This window comes from Aspergillus caelatus (genome assembly GCF_009193585.1).
Source record: "Aspergillus caelatus strain CBS 763.97 unplaced genomic scaffold BDV27scaffold_125, whole genome shotgun sequence".
Classification (NCBI taxonomy): domain Eukaryota; kingdom Fungi; phylum Ascomycota; class Eurotiomycetes; order Eurotiales; family Aspergillaceae; genus Aspergillus; species Aspergillus caelatus.
The window spans coordinates 92,185-105,888 of NW_022475388.1; the positions used below are offsets into that span (position 1 = coordinate 92,185).

Here is a 13,704-nt window from a genome sequence, read left to right on the forward strand (position 1 = left end):
TATCAGTTGAGCATATAAGATAGAACGTATTTTCAATCTAGTTACAGCCGTGAATGGGTGGAGCAGGAATCGCAATACACCAAAGAAGACAACTATATATGCACCGGCGGGAACATCGGAAACGGCGGGACTAGATTGTCTTCCGCGAACAGGTACCCCAAGATTTAAGCATCGCCCGAACTATGCTCCATATACGTAGACGACTGGCACCCTTTGTACACAGTGCAGATAGAATCTTCTAATTAACCAGTTCACTAAAATTCGTTGTAAATCATTATGGGGAAATTGTAACTCGTATATATAAAAATAGCCTCTATACTACTACTACTACTACTATTACCTTCTGAATAGTGTGTGGAGTGAACATGTCAGGCTTGCAGTTCAATGCGTCTATACTTCAGCATCCCATTTGAGAGCTGAGTAGGTACATACTCCTTCATTTTGGAAAGTATGCCCGCCCTCTCCTTCTTATTGCTCGGCACGTACTGAAAGCGACTTGAACCGCCATGGTAATGTGCTCCAAGTTGCGGTTCGAAGATCTGCCCGTAAGTTCTACCCGATCTGGTTCACTAACTGAGATGTTTTATTTATGATTACGCTGATGATTTATGCGTTAATGGAGTTTCAATTATAATCTTACGGACAAGAAACCAAAGTACAGGTCGTGGCTTTATGTAAACAGCGAAGTGGATTCGAAGCCCGCTATATTGTTTGTTTTAAACAGAAGTTATTAACTGCAGAAGCAGTAAGATTATATTTCCTCAATTATCCTAGCCTGGAGAACTGGTCTCATAGCTAACGGCCGCTCTCCCCGCTTCAATCTCCAAGAATTCGTACTCTGTAACAACTCCTCACAGCCACCTAATAAAAAACCCCACTTCTTCACAAAAGCTGGTGTCATCTCCCAGTTCCCCGGCACCCAGGACGGACCCCAAACCAACAACATAGGGCCCGTATTACGCGTATCCCAGAAAGCCATCAGATCATGACACAACTCCTCGTCGTCAATTTCATCCTGCACGGCGATAAGATTATCCCGCATATTAGGAAAAGGGAAGAAATCCAGCCACGGATGATGGGGTATTCGTCGCTGGACTATTGTTGGCCGGAGACTTGCTGGAATGTGGGTCTCAGAGATCCCAGGGCCCAGTATATTGAAGATGGATACGGCGTCATCGTCATTCATCCACTCCATGGTCATGCCCATAGCGACTGTGTTATCAATGATAGCACGCTGGATGTTGTATTTTGGTAGACTCAGAAGGTGGTCCTGATTTGGAGAATTTTTTGAATAGCTTTCCAGGGCTAGCGTTTCGAAATCGCGCATCAGTGGGTAGATGTGCACTCCCAGTGTGCACTGAAACTCGTCCGAAGCTTCATCATCATTGCCGTGGTGAGTAGGTCGAGAGGCGATCACTGCACTGCTAGTTTCTTCTGGTAGTTGATTAGCTTTGTGTCGTCGTAGCTGCCGTAGTCCTATGATTTCCTTTTACGTAAGCTCATTGCACCCATACCCATCGCTCATTTGCTCGGGAAGTTGTAAGATGAAATGGAGATCAATGGGTCAGCTTACGATATGACCGTTGATTAATCCGGTTCTGTAATTTCCTTCGTTCTGTTCGATCAATGATGCCTGTCCAGTCATCTTGGGGGGCCCAAACGCCAGCTTGTTGCGGCATCTGAGCCATGGGGATCATGGTGGTTCTTGGTGCCATTACGAGTCAGCTGTATGATGATTACTGGCTTGGTTGCTGCAAGATGCTTATGCTGGCTGTTTAAGTTATTTCTCACGGCTGACAAATGTGACCACTCCGCCACAGTTAGTTTACGTGGTAGTTGTTTCTGAAGCTTGGATCGATCCCATGTTTCAAGTTGTAGGTGATATCGAACTAGCCTTATAGGGATTAGCCGCGTCAGCAACTTGCATTAGTGCCGGGAGCTAACTAACCTTTATTTATCTAGTGTGAATCATCGTTAGTAATCTCGAAGCAGAATCATATGCATTGACAACTTTTACCCATCATTTATTTTCAACCTGAAAAAACAGCCACTAAGGGAGGTATTCAACAAAGAATAAAGACAGCTCAAGCGTTCGCCCCACCATCCACCGCCCAAGTAGCCCCCGTAACATACCCAGCCTCATCACTCAAAAGAAACGCAACGACATCCGCAACCTCCAACGCCATACCAAGTCTACCCAGCGACACATCAGGAGCAGTGCCCTCACCACCGCTGTCCACATTCCCACGAAGCATAGGAGTATCAATTGGGCCACTAAACACATCCCATCAGCATCTAGAAAAAAGAACCCTTTCACACAAAAAGAGAGAGGGGGAGGGAGAGAGGGAGAGAACTTACGGCAACACAGCATTAACTCGAATCCCCCTCTTACCCGCCTCAATCGCAGCACTCTTCACCAACCCAATACAGGCATGTTTACTAGCACTATAAATAGAACCCTTTGCAAACCCCCGTTCGGAATACATGCTTGCAGCATGGACGATACTACCCGGTTCCTGTAATAAACCCGGTTTGAGTACTTCGCTGAGAATATTGAAAACCCCTCTAACGTTAATGTCCATGACGAAGTCGTATTCCTTCTCGTCTATCTCGTGAATCTCTTGATGGCCCAGCCTATGGCCCGCTGTGCCTGCGAAGTTGGCTATTCCGTCGATTCGGCCGAATTTCTCTTTCGTTAATTGTAGGAATGAGGCGAAGGTTGGGCGGTTTGTAATATCCACAACATGTGTGATGACTTTGCTTTTTTGGTCTTCGTTGAGCGATTGAAGGTGTATGGATAAACCTTCTTCGTTTATATCACATAATCCTAGGAATGCACCCTTGGCGAGTAGTTTGGTCGCTGTGGCAAGGCCCATTCCGGATGCACTGCCAGTGACAATAAAGACTTTGTTGGCGATTGATGAAGGCATACTGCTTGCTGATTTGTAGTGATTGATGATTATAAACGTCTTGTTTTCTTTTGGCTTTGTGTGCTTCATAAAGTACTAAGTCAACACTACTAGTCGAGAGTATATATATGCTACCAACATGAATGGCCTAACCTTAGCCACACAAGGACCAACATTTCCATGTAAGCAGGTCACAGTAATTCCACACTAGTGTACCACACTCTATTGAACCAGAGTTGCATTGGGTAGGTCAGTAAAAAATAACTAATAGCTCAGTCAATCAATTGTCTTCATGAATTAACATTACAGGGTACCGGACACCAACCAGGGATATCAGTTTGGTAAATCTCAATGTCGCAGACTCCATTTAAAGTGTCTCAGGATGGTGCAGGGCTTAGTGCGCTTGCTATGATGTTGAAGGGTTTCTGGACTGGTAATATCTAGCTCGGAGCCTTAGATACCTGCCAGTCTTCTGGTCGGAATTACATTGGAGACTGCTCCGCTATGGTTGTGTGAACTTTGGGTAGGGGGTCTCGGAAGACTTTATAAATAGCCTCTATCTAGACATAGAAGACTATATTGGAATATTATGATGGCAAGAATACATTTCTCAGAAGGAATTATAGGTGATTTCTGTGAGGTAAGACTTACTACTTCAAAATATGTGCCCTGCACAGCTGGCGGGTTGGATCTGTTAGCTATGTAGCTTCACCAATGGAAGGTAGCTGAAGATGCTATAGAGGCTCGCTTTGAGTGAGAACTGGCTGCTAATGTCTGGGATTCGAATGACACTGGTTATCATTCAAACGGTCAGCTACCACGCTAAAGTGAACCTGTATATTATCGCTTGTTTGTAGTAGAGCTCTATGGACTGGAGATCGAAGGCTTCATCTCCCATATGCTAGGTACCACTTGACTGAAGCCTAAAGTTCTATAGAAGGCTTGTATGGTATTCATATAGACAGCATTCCAAATACAGATATCAATCAAAAACTACTCCCTCCACCCCCTCCGCAGCTGCTACCTCCCCCACCACAGCTACTGCCCCCTCCTCCACCCCCACCACAACTACTAGATCCACCACCACTTCCTCCTCCAGAAGAAGAAGAAGTGGATCCACAAACATAGGATGGCGCCGTCGAAGTGCCACAACCCGACCCACAATTCACAGCAGCAGCAGCCGCCGCCGCTGCCACATGCTCAGCATTCTGTATACAGCCCAGCTGCGAATCAGCGATAAGAGTAGCTGCAATACTAGCATTAGCCTGCGCCTCAAATTGGGCGTCAGTTTCTATCTGTCCCTGATTACTGCAATCTGCATAATCGGGTGCACTATGGTCAAGTCCTCGGAACCAATCGAATGATTGATTGAAGTCCATAGGATTCCTGCCGGTTTCTGTGAATCTGCCCGTGCCTATACGGATATCCTGTCGTTTTGCACGGCCATCTCGAAGGGTCTCGTAGTCGGTTATCTTATTCTCACGCTTTTTCAAAGCCCATTCGGCTAAGAAGTAGTGACTGTAGGTCCCTGCCTCGAAGTAGTGGCTGAATGGTTGTGCACGGTGGATACCTCCTAGTTTGACCCGGGCGAGAGAAGGGTCGATGCGGCGTAGTCCCTTTTCTTTAGAGTGGAGCCAGGCTGTTGCTTTGCAAAATGTGGGCGATTTAGCCATTGCCGTTGCGGCACGGGCGAGGATAGACGATGCTGTGAGAATGGTAAGACGGTCTCGTAACCAGGGATTAGTGGTTTTGGTATCTGCATTCTGTTTAGGTTGATACATGTGTTTATCACGGTAGAGGTGAAGCCCGATAATAGACCATGAATCGAAAGGAAAGGCCCAGACGTGTTTCGATAGGTTGCAATCTCCACATTTAGTCGGATATCTCCTGTATGCTTCGGTACAATCCCATGGAAAGAGGTCCTGGTAGTTATATAATGTAGAGTCGAACGCTCCCCAGTCGTACCAGTATTCCTGAAGGGTGTCAATTAAGTCTGCCTCGTCATGGCGGCCATAGTGGAACCGAAGAAGGTATTCCTCGGTTAATCCAATGGGGACGTCGAATTTACTGATGATCTTGTTGTTCAGGTAACCCTCGGGCGGGCAGACGAAGCTCATCAGATAGAGCGGAGAAGATACCTCGCTTGATTGCATATGCGGGCCATTTGCCAGTGGCTCGAAGAGGTCTGTGTCGATCAAAGAGTTGCAGAAATTCTGGCAATTGTTGCTTGTCGCACTCCATGTGAGTATATTTTCGGTATCGAGAAGACGCCGGGCAATGCTGGTAAGGTATACCTTGACTCTTGAGTTGAGCAGATCCTTTAGCTTTTCCAGGACAGAGCTTATTGTGACATCGAGAATCTTTTGCTGTTCCATTATGGGCAAGCCAGGATTATCAAACGGCTGCTTACTGGCTGCCACGAGGAGTTCTATGATCTCATTCTCTTGTTCGCTCTCCGGTTTCTGGGAAAGAACACCTGTAAAGGGAGCCCCGACAATCTGTTTCATTAAAGCTTTGTATCTCTTTGGCTGGCCTAGCTGTCGTTGTTGTTGCCATAAATGTCTTTCTGGGTCTCCTCCGACTGCTAGGCTGCGTTGATGTGTCCCACGTACAAAGCGCTCGTGAAATACGGGTGATTCCCTCACGGTGATAAGAGCACCTGCTTTTGTGCTGACCATAACTAATCAGATCCTGCCTTTCCCTTTGGAAGAACACCTTTTCGGGTGAGATATACTTACTGGGAAACGCCGTTCTCGATAACCAATGGACCTACACGCAAAGCCATATGTACGTTTCCAAAAGGGTACTTCTCAGTGAACTGACGAAAGAAAAGCGGGATATCTTCATCCGCCTCTGACTCCATCGCTGCGCTCGTGGTACTCGATACAGGATGACGGTGGTCTCCCTGGCGGGTATTTTCCGTCACGGAACGAAAGGCTGGTTGCTTTTTTTTCTCATATGTTTGCGGCGTTAGATTGTAAGCTCGTCCACGCGGTGGTTCTGTACGTTGAGTATTCGGCCTGCCCCGAGATCGGTCAATTATTCTCGAGATCCACGAGGCATCAGACAATCGCCTTCCCCTCTTCCGTTTCACCTTCGCGGTGCGCAGAAGCCCCTGGTACTTTGCATATGTAACCAATTCAGAGAGTTTCAGTATCGTGCACCGGTGGGTAGATACGTAGGAAACGTGTCTATCTTCCTCATTCAGTGGGAACAGGCTGCGTGGACACCCCTGTGGATCATAGTGAGATACATCCTTGCATTCGCACATCTTCCTGCTCATGCTAGGCTGGATAGAATCAGATAGTACACAATGTTTGTATCTCTTGGATATTGACTCATCTCCATAATAGTAAGACCGATAACAGTCCTCGCATATGGTGTGAGAGGCTTTTTGTGCTGCTTCAGATTGTTCCTGTTTGGTGAACATGCTTCCACGAATGATGGCCCTGCATTCGGCACATTGCATTGGGGCAAACTGAGGGACCCATTGGTCATCGAAGTTGGAGAGCTTAACTATATTTCATGAGTATTTCACAATAATACACATTTGTAGAAACATATTGACATACGCTGTGGGATCGCTGGTCGTTTCCAAAAACTTAACTTATCCAGCGGCGGCCGATGCTCAATCAGCTTGTCGATGTCAAGGAAACCTAGCATGACTTAGTTAGCTTGATCATGGTTAAATGCCACTATTCCCGTACTTACCAGCATTCTGGAGCAACATCCATGCTCGCAATTCGACACCAGACAGTCTTGGAATGGCTTCACAGGAAATACGGTATTAGCAGCTATTCAGACAAAGCATGACAAGGAAAGCTCACTGTTAAGTTGTTCTCGAACTTCCTCTTTAATCTTTTTACTAAAATACTCCGCGCGAGTATCAAGGATGACTCTCTTCAGCGCCTCCTTATACGAAAGGTTACGCGACAATATCGCCTGTGCTGGTTTCTGGTTGGCCATCTCTTGTAGCTTTGTCTCCCCTATATGGCATTAATCATAATCTATATCACACGTATCATATACCTGTCCTAGGGCCTGGTGGGGTAAAACTAACCATAGCGAATAGCGAACGCTCTCGCCTCCTGACAAACCTGGTCCAGGAACGTATCAAAGCCATGGATTTTGGTATCATTCTCATCGCTGATACTAATATGCGCGTACTCTGGCTGTTGCCAAATCTTTAGTGTACGGATGATATTCTCCAGTTCATTCTCGACTCCAGTCCAATAGAGCGCTTCAAGCTCTTGAAGGAGGTGGGCTTTCCCCGGTCCAATCGGCTCCCATGATGTATCCGGTGCCTGGGTGATATTTGGTTGCGACGACCGATGGAAGCTATCGAAAGCCTTTAGTCGAGCCATACTAATGATTCATCTGGTAAGTAGTCTAACAATAACAACTTAGTATTCAGTTCCGAATAAATAAATATATATTTCGTTACGATATAGGTCAGACGGCGTTCCCCAGATAGCCGAATGTCACGAGTTCGTCCTACTAGTGAGGCTCAACAGTAGAACAGCCATGCAAGATAGCGCCAATAGATCAGCATTCTGCCTTCGCGTAATCTGGCCCATTTGCGGTTAGCACATTTCGTAGAATACGAGCTGCAGCCACGGGCAACTAGCGAGGCCGGGGCGCGGTTACGCCAAGGAAACGGGCTTTCTCGATGGTTCTCGTGTACGGAGTACCTGCATTGCATTCTATTGCATCAGTCGATGATTTCTGCCTTGCGGTCGTGGGTTTTTCAAATAAAAAGTGAGGCTGCGAGGTGGGTCATCTATGTCATTAGTTTAGGTTGATGATACGGAGTAGTTATGCACTGTTGCCTACAGAAGTTCTCTGAGACTGCGGTATCTGTGCTTAAGCCACGTGCTGCCCCTTCGGACTTGCAATAGCCCTACTATAGTAGTAGAAATTGGATGCAGGTAGTAGTGTTGTGCAGCTGTGCTAATGTGCTTAATTTTTCTACCGTAAAATATGCAAATCATTACCATTATACATCTGGAGTCATCCTAGTATGATATTGAACCCCAGTGTCCGTCCAATTACAGTACAACACTGTGTGCGCCCTAGCTCTTGCTCCCCAAGCCCCACGGGGGATGAATATGATGACTGCACTCCTCTCCACAAGAACAAATCCACCATCGTGGGCCCGACGGTGGCAACTGCTTCTTGCAGTCTGCACAAAACAAAGATTCCTTAGAGAATTTATGCATCTCCGCTTGAGCCTGTAGTTCCACCATCCGGAGTTTTTCCGAGCCGGTCATTGACGCGCAGTCCCGGCAGACGTTTCTATGTTGAAAGCTAGGCCCTGCTCTTTCGGCACCCGCCATTTTGCATGTCTGAGATCCTATGAGATAATAGGTTTTGTAGAAGCAATCAGAGCAGTTTGGCTTGCAGGATTCTAGGTGCGAAAGTATTGCTGGGTGTGGGACAGGAACGGATATCCAGCATGACTAGTATCTTCGTTAATAACCCATTGTACGTGCGCAGTTGCAGGATACTATCATACCTCGCATATTTGCGCACTGCAGAGCCTGCACTCTTGTTTGGCCTCTGATAAACAGGTATACATTCGAAGCTCCTCAAGCTTCGACTCCACATCTCCAGCCCCGATATAAGCGAGGAATAGCTTATCGTAGGCAGTGTGTAAATTGACTATATCCACATAATGAGCATATGAAGCAATCTTGAGAAGCACGTTCGAAGGCAGGACACGTGTAGGCAAGCTAGTGGACCTTTTATGACGACGGAGGCCAGTAAAGATTTTCGAGCGCCGATTAATCCCGTCACCCTGCCGCGTCATGACGTGCGTTGGTGGCTTTCGAGTTCGCGGTTTCAGTCGCCGAAACACCTTTGCTATGTACTTGAGCGCGAAATAAATTGCCGCTTGAATTCTGAGAGATCTACTAGTCTTAGAAGACCACCGACGACGCGGACGGGGATGCAAGATTCCTCGAACGCCATGAAAGATCATGAGTGAGGCATAGGGAATGTAAAAAATCCTGCGTCCGGTTAGCTACTGCCTATAGAACTGAGAAATATGTATTGTTCTTACACCACGGCAACCGCGAATGCCCAATGCTCAACCATTTTCTTGCAGGCAGAATGCAGCGAGGCTTCGCTGCCTGTAGAAGAGTCCCTCATGTCCATTGGCAAGGCCTCACGCCAACTTGTCGCTAAGCTATTGCAACCACCAAAGGAGCTTGGGAGGACTTTTGACTGCATCGCTACCCCGGCCAAAATAATAGCGGTCAGGGATAGCTTCAGCATCCCCATGGCTGCAAGATACAATTCTCTTGCCCCGAAAAGGAAGAATATAATGAATGCCAGAACTAGCAGAACCCAGGCCTAGTAACAGGGGAATATTGTCAGCGTGAACTTCTTCGCGAACTTCAAATCAGTGGGACATACTACCGGCATGACCAATTCGAGACCGTGGAGAAGGTAGAGGCCATGGTCGATTCTATGCAGCAGGAATTTAACTTCTCGATGAGATGGTAGGGTCAGGGTTTGAACGATGGCAAATGCAAACATAGGAACAAATACGGCGTAAACATAACAAGCCAATACTCTAGCCGGACCTGATTTCTCAAGCTGTCGGTTTTCATGACTTGAACCCATTGTGATACTAGTTCATGATGTAATGGTCATCTCGGAAATTGGCGTGATGTACTGGAGCTTTAATAAACCTAGACTGGGGCTAGGAACTACTGCTAATGCAAATTGCCAAGGAGTGGCTCTCTATCACGCGAGGGTGTCGTGCAGCCTTGCCGGATCTCCGCAATCGCCTCGTATTTCGGGGGTTGCGGCTAAGCAATGCCTTACCCACTGAGGCTGAGACACCTTGGCAGTAATTATGGTGAAGATGGTATGTGCCTCGAGAATTTATTTGCACCCAGTTCTTGATCTTATATACACTATCTTCTCTTTAATTCATCAGCAATCCATGGTTTGATCACCACTCAACATGGCTCATCTCGTCTCGTTGAACATCGCGTCTCTTCATCGCGCAAGCGGCGCTGAAATTAACAATGCCAAATTCTCAAATACCACATATCATTATGACAAAGCTCTGGTCAAGTCAGAGGAGCCTATAATACCAGATCCACAACTCTTCCAACCTTCGTCACACACAACCAATACTAACCGACGTGATCTCCCCACCATCAGCGAATGCGCCGTCCACCTCGAGCTGCTGGAAGTGTTCCATGCTCTACGAGACAGGGTCCAGCAATCCAGAGATCTGGACAATACCTTCGGCATCACACCTAATACAAGAACAGTCTACCGCAAGCAGTATTCTTCAAAACTACGTAAATATGAGTCCTATACAGTCACGGTGAAGGACACCCAGTTTGAAACGAGGCGAAAGAACAAATGGCACTATTTTCTGGAGCTCGCAGTCGGCCGATTCAGCAGATGGATCCGGACCGTTAATAGGGTGGCCTTCTCTGGTGCTGATTCACAGAATGAGAGCGAGCCATCAGGGTTGGGTCTATTACCCCCTGTCGGTAAGTGTACTTTTTCTCTCCTGTATGTCCTTTGAATACGTCGGAGAAACATTACTAAGGTTCTACACAGACGTGCTTATGGTGTGGCATGCCTTCTTGCTGAATCCCGATGACTTCGACTTCTACTGTGTTAAACATAGGTTGGAACGGATGCGCAAAGCTCCCCTTCCATGGCAGCGAATCGTACGTTTTCACTCGCTAACCATAGATCGGCCTACCGAGCACACTTCCTAACTAAAGTCAAACAGTACGAGGCAATAAACTCACGAGACTGGTCATACCGTCTCCCCGAGACCCACAAGGAGTGGCTAGAAAAAAAGGCAGACTTTAAACCCGACCTCTTCGAGACGCTCGTTGAACTCGGCAAACGCGAAAGCCACGCTAAGCATGTCCTCTCTCAATACGGATCTGGCTCAAAGACGAGTTCATTCTCACTATTGAAATATGTAGATACTCCGTCTAATTATGCTTTCGTTGAGATGGTTCAAGCCACGAGAGCCGAAGCTCTCAGGAACAAGCCCTTGAAGGCAAATGTCGAACGACAGTTCAAGTTTGTAGAGAAGATGCACGATCATCTCTGGATCCGCAGCCCGGCAGTTGATGGGACGCTTCGTCGTGCCATTGACCGCTACGAGAAATTCCTGCAATTGTTTCGTGATTACCCAAAGACGACTCTGGTGCCGACGCTAGACGTTGACCTGGCTTGGCATACGCATCTGTGTAATCCGGAGCAGTACCGAACGAGTTCGGTTGAACGTGCTGGATTGATGGTCAACCATGATGACAAGTTGGGGAAGTCGTTCTTGCATACTCGGTTTGATAAGACGCATGAGTTGTTCCAGATCGCCTTCGGGCAGCAATATCATGTCTGTCTTTGTTGGGATTGTGAGGCTGTTTCATCTGCGATGGAAGCTTTTGTGGCAAACGATGACATGGATATTATAGATGATGTTAGTTGCGATGCTGACAGCATCGTGAAGAAGGTGGAAGATGATGTGCGTTATTATAGGGCGGTTGAGATCGCGAGACGGAAGGGAATAGCTCTTCCGGTACGATCATAATATTGGTAGTAGTAGTACATACAACTAGCTAAATATGTCTCTTTCACAGGTTTTCCAGACTATTGAGACTTGGTATCATACCAACTAGTTCTCCCATTAAGCTCTCCTTTGATAATCAATTCCACTCTCTCCCCATAGCATACCCGTCGATGCACTGCAACCCGACAGAATAAAAGTCTGTCGAAGTCGGCCCGGGGTACTTCGACGGCACGTAACCGAAGAGAACTCTCCTTCAGACTAGTCTTCAATCGTAAAAGAAGGACGATCCGAGGGCCAACATGTGAGTAACATGAAGGTAGAACAGACCAATCCTTTCCTTTCAAGAAACGTTCGCTATCATCGGTAAACAACGAATCCACTGTAGTACTCGACGGCTCAGATCTAGGTAGGGCCGGCTGTTGGTTATACATTGAGTGGATCAGATCCACCAGGCATTGCTTGTATGACCCGTCTGCCCGAGTAACAGGGTCGAATTCGTTAATAATATTCAGGCACACTCCGCTAGAATTTCCAACCACGGGGCTTTCCAAGAGAGGGACTGTCACCACTGGAGGTGCCCCAAATGTTATACACGAGAATCGGGTCTCTGGGTCTAACGCTTTATGTCAGTATATCGACTTCCAGGCTGATGTGGGTGAATGCGTCTCTTACAAAGGCTTTCTTCCGCCAGATACCGAAGGAACAAAAGTGAGGCAACCGCACCACCTGCCGAGTGGCCAGTGAACAAGACGTGGCTGTAGTTACTTGCATTCTCACGGATATACATTTTTATCCTCTGTGACACGGCTTTTTCCAGAGCCTTTGCGCTATCCAGAAACCCAGAATGCGCCTGAAGAGCAGTGCTGTTCTCTGACGCAAGCCGAGATATATCCTTTGTCATTTGTTTGTTAGCAGATAGCGACTTGAGACATGCATATGCTACTCAGCAAGACTCACAATAAAGTCATCTGCATTGCGTGGCTCATAGTTAGCATTTACCATATGGTCGACTGCACTGGCGCTTCCTCGAATGGCAACTACTAGTACAGGGAGATCCTTGTTTTCAGTCCCCTCCTCAACTGTCGACACATGGTTGAAGGAAACAGCTTTGACCGTTCCATCAGTTGATGGAACGATGCAATCGCCTGGTACGAGTTTCCATTTCCCTTTGCGAATAGGGCCATTGAGTAGACCCGAGGAGGTTTCATATACCTCTCGGGCACAGTGCCACGCAACGGAGATCAATTCAGCCTTTTCTGGAGAGCTGAGAGATACGGATTAATAAGGGACATTCATAGTCAAAAAAAAAAATACATTTGACATACCATTCCCAGTCAGAATATTGCTCATCTGTCAGCTGAGAGTTCCCATATTGAGAAGCCTCTTGATCGAGTCGCTCCAACAATCCATTAATCTGGCTATTCAAATCACCTATCCACAATAAACAACTGTTACATTCTATTCTAATCAAACGATGTCTCACCATCAAGATCAATCTGATCAAAAACCGTGCCAAGAGCATCCGATAAATCCGCCACAGCGGCTGAAGCCCCCTGCGAATTGTTAATGAACGGGGAGCCTGATGCGGGGGCAACAGTGGACGCTCTCAATGCCGACGCAGTGGGTCGGGGATGGCGCTGGGAAATTTTCAGGAGACCTCTCAGGGAAACCATGGTTGTGGATGAGAAATGGGTCCGTAAACGTTAAGCGTCTTTGAGTGTGCGGGCCCGGTTGTCTTATACGGGGCCTGAGGCTGTGCTCCTGCATTAGATGCTGGGCATTCAGGGCAGCCAGTCACATCGAAGCTCTCTACTACGTAGTATTGAAAATTATCACTTGCTTATTCCTTATTTTTCACTATTATTTTTGTTAATAGGCAGCAACAGTGTGTACAAATGTTCTGTGATGAGCTGAGAGTATAAAATTTGCCGAGTTACTCCGGAGTATTGCCGTCCATAGTGGATCCTGAGGAGAGTTTTTGTTGCCCTGCGCACAGACTTCAAAGGAAATCTATGCAGTGGCGGAGAGTAATGCCACCCTAAACATTGTAAGAGTCTCTGTACAACACAACAGTGGTATGGGATGGATCCTTGCAGGTAGGTCAAGTATGTCAGTAAGGAGTCTTTACATGAACCAGCCCCTAGCCCAGCCATTCCATACCTAGTAGCTCGAAAGCAATGAATGAAGGGTAAGGATACACGAGTAACAGCGTAAGGCGAAAAATAACACCCTTTCATT

The 13,704-nt window shown here is 47.0% G+C and overlaps 6 protein-coding genes across 6 annotated transcripts; 1 reads left to right on the forward strand and 5 right to left on the reverse strand.

Annotated features, from left to right (window-relative positions):
• Window positions 1-751: 751 nt before the first annotated feature.
• On the reverse strand, window positions 752-1,697 carry BDV27DRAFT_165741 (uncharacterized protein; the record flags this gene model as incomplete). The annotated part of the gene is made up of 2 exons (XM_032074012.1): window positions 752-1,434; window positions 1,574-1,697. 2 exons carry the CDS (start codon window positions 1,695-1,697, stop codon window positions 752-754), a joined length of 807 nt encoding a protein of 268 aa, XP_031926107.1.
• A 387-nt stretch (window positions 1,698-2,084) lies between these two features.
• BDV27DRAFT_159228 (SDR family NAD(P)-dependent oxidoreductase) lies at window positions 2,085-2,930 on the reverse strand (the record flags this gene model as incomplete). Its single annotated transcript, XM_032072837.1, has 2 exons — window positions 2,085-2,274; window positions 2,359-2,930. The coding sequence occupies 2 exons, from the start codon at window positions 2,928-2,930 to the stop codon at window positions 2,085-2,087; spliced, it is 762 nt and encodes a 253-aa protein (XP_031926108.1).
• A 965-nt stretch (window positions 2,931-3,895) lies between these two features.
• Window positions 3,896-7,273, reverse strand: BDV27DRAFT_165743 (uncharacterized protein; the record flags this gene model as incomplete). Its single annotated transcript, XM_032074013.1, has 6 exons — window positions 3,896-5,579; window positions 5,648-6,425; window positions 6,482-6,565; window positions 6,621-6,677; window positions 6,737-6,895; window positions 6,970-7,273. 6 exons carry the CDS (start codon window positions 7,271-7,273, stop codon window positions 3,896-3,898), a joined length of 3,066 nt encoding a protein of 1,021 aa, XP_031926109.1.
• Window positions 7,274-8,418: 1,145 nt separating this feature from the next.
• BDV27DRAFT_159230 (uncharacterized protein) lies at window positions 8,419-9,536 on the reverse strand (the record flags this gene model as incomplete). The annotated part of the gene is made up of 3 exons (XM_032072838.1): window positions 8,419-8,917; window positions 8,971-9,263; window positions 9,327-9,536. The coding sequence occupies 3 exons, from the start codon at window positions 9,534-9,536 to the stop codon at window positions 8,419-8,421; spliced, it is 1,002 nt and encodes a 333-aa protein (XP_031926110.1).
• Window positions 9,537-9,882: 346 nt separating this feature from the next.
• On the forward strand, window positions 9,883-11,487 carry BDV27DRAFT_159231 (uncharacterized protein; the record flags this gene model as incomplete). Its single annotated transcript, XM_032072839.1, has 3 exons — window positions 9,883-10,426; window positions 10,497-10,609; window positions 10,675-11,487. The coding sequence occupies 3 exons, from the start codon at window positions 9,883-9,885 to the stop codon at window positions 11,485-11,487; spliced, it is 1,470 nt and encodes a 489-aa protein (XP_031926111.1).
• Window positions 11,488-11,988: 501 nt separating this feature from the next.
• BDV27DRAFT_146493 (uncharacterized protein) lies at window positions 11,989-13,139 on the reverse strand (the record flags this gene model as incomplete). Its single annotated transcript, XM_032070585.1, has 5 exons — window positions 11,989-12,071; window positions 12,139-12,358; window positions 12,424-12,730; window positions 12,792-12,897; window positions 12,950-13,139. 5 exons carry the CDS (start codon window positions 13,137-13,139, stop codon window positions 11,989-11,991), a joined length of 906 nt encoding a protein of 301 aa, XP_031926112.1.
• Window positions 13,140-13,704: the final 565 nt, after the last annotated feature.